The following is a 1832-nucleotide window of genomic DNA, read 5'->3' on the forward strand; positions in this document are numbered from 1 at the left end:
TTCACCGGGTTAGCCAGGATGGTCTCAATCTCCTGACCTCGTGATCCGCCCGCCTCGGCCTCCCAAAGTGCTGGGATTACAGGCTTGAGCCACCGCGCTTGGCTCTTCCTTTAGTTTTCTAAGAAGGGTTTTCTTTATTTCTTTGAACATACTTAGAATACCTGTTTTATTCTTTTATTTTATTTTATTTTATTTTATTTTTGACAGAGTCTCTCTCTGTTGCCAGGCTGGAGTACAGTGGTGCCATCTCGGTTCACCACAACCTCCAACTCCCTGGTTCAAGTGAGTCTCCTGCCTCAGCCTCCTGAGTAGCTGGGATTACAGGCACGCACCACCATGCCCAGTTAATTTTTATATTTTTAGTAGAGATGAAGTTTCACCATGTTTGCCAGGATGGTCTCGATCTCCTGACCTCATGATTTGCCCGCCTTGGCCTCCCAAAGTTCTGGGATTACAGGCACGAGCCATCACTCCCGGCCCCAGTTTCCTCATTTTTAACATGGAGATGACAGCTGCATTGACCCCTGAGGGCTGTGAGAATGTATGAATACGTATGGAAAGCTCTAGGGACAGTGCCTGGTATACAGCAGGAACTGAGCAAATGTGGTTGCTGTTATCATTGACCGTTGTTATTATTCAGGATTGGATTTCACAGACACTGAACATAATATAGCTGTGAAAACTGTAAAGGAGTTTTCAAGAGGCCACATATATTCCTTGAGTCTCTACCTCTCCCATCCTGCCGTATCACAATACCACTATCTTAAAAATAAAGAAGTTGCCAAGAGAAATTCTTACCCCAAAAGCTTCAAGGAAAACTCTCTCATCAAAAGCAAAGACTGTTGGACTGATATCCAGGGCACTAAACTCCATGGTGGCCGTGATGATGGACGACCTACCGGCCATTTGACCATTGCTAAAAAACACAGCAACTCTCCTCATGTTGGCTTCTGCATACGTCCGTTTGAACACGTTACGGGCCACAAACCTCATTGCATTACCAACATCTCGGGGCTCTGTGGTGTCTTGATATTTTATTTGGGAAAGCTGCTGGAGGAGTTGCTTCTTCCTATTGTAGTCAGACCAACGGATGAGATAGCTGGTGTCTGAGTTGTAGGAAACCACGGCAACTCTTGCTCCAACAAGACAGTTATTTTCCCTGATGTTAAGGTCATTGACAATGGAAGTGATAATGTCCCGTGTTTTATTAAAGCTCTCTTCTGTGACATCATAGGAATTGTCCAGAGCAAATACTAACTCTGTTGGATATACCGGACATTTTTCTAGAAAAAAGAAAAGCAGAAGTATTAAGTTATTTCACTGGATCAAAATCCTTTCCCCTACCCTTTACTCCAATGAAGTGGGTTCATACAGAGGCAAAGCAAGTGCTTCATCCAGCTCTAGAACAAGAGGTACCCACAGACAAAGAAAGGAAAGAAATCTGGTCTGCACACTTGAAGCTGTTATATAAATGCAGAGCATGAATATTTGGCTATATAATGCCCAGACTTCACAGCCCACTATCATATCAGTCAGCTGTGTAAAATGAAATTGCTGGGAGTTCTTGGGCTGATGGAACTGTTCTGTGTCCTGACCAGGGTAGTGGTTACATGAATCTATGCATGTGGTAAAACTGAACACATACACAGAGAAATGAATTTTACTGTGTGTAAAATTTAAAAATGAATAAAAAGAAATTATAGCTGATTGGGGATCTTGAAAATCTGTTCTCCCCCAGAATCTTCCAAAATAATCTATTAATTATAAAGATAGAAGATGGCCGAATAGGAACAGCTCCAGTCTCCAACTCCCAGCGCGAGCGACACAGAAGA

General features: G+C 43.1%; 1 protein-coding gene across 2 annotated transcripts in view; it reads right to left on the bottom strand.

The window, feature by feature from the left end:
- LOC108522239 (collagen alpha-5(VI) chain) overlaps positions 1-1832 on the bottom strand; it is a 107662-nt gene that overhangs the window by 44588 nt on the left and 61242 nt on the right. For both annotated transcript variants that reach the window (XM_017862307.1, XM_017862308.1), the window contains exon 32: positions 799-1283. In XM_017862307.1, the coding sequence (XP_017717796.1) occupies positions 799-1283 (485 nt within the window). The remainder of the gene's footprint in view (positions 1-798; positions 1284-1832) is intronic.

The sequence above is a fragment of the Rhinopithecus bieti genome, unplaced genomic scaffold (assembly GCF_001698545.2).
Source record: "Rhinopithecus bieti isolate Rb0 unplaced genomic scaffold, ASM169854v2 scaffold_62793, whole genome shotgun sequence".
NCBI lineage: Eukaryota > Metazoa > Chordata > Mammalia > Primates > Cercopithecidae > Rhinopithecus > Rhinopithecus bieti.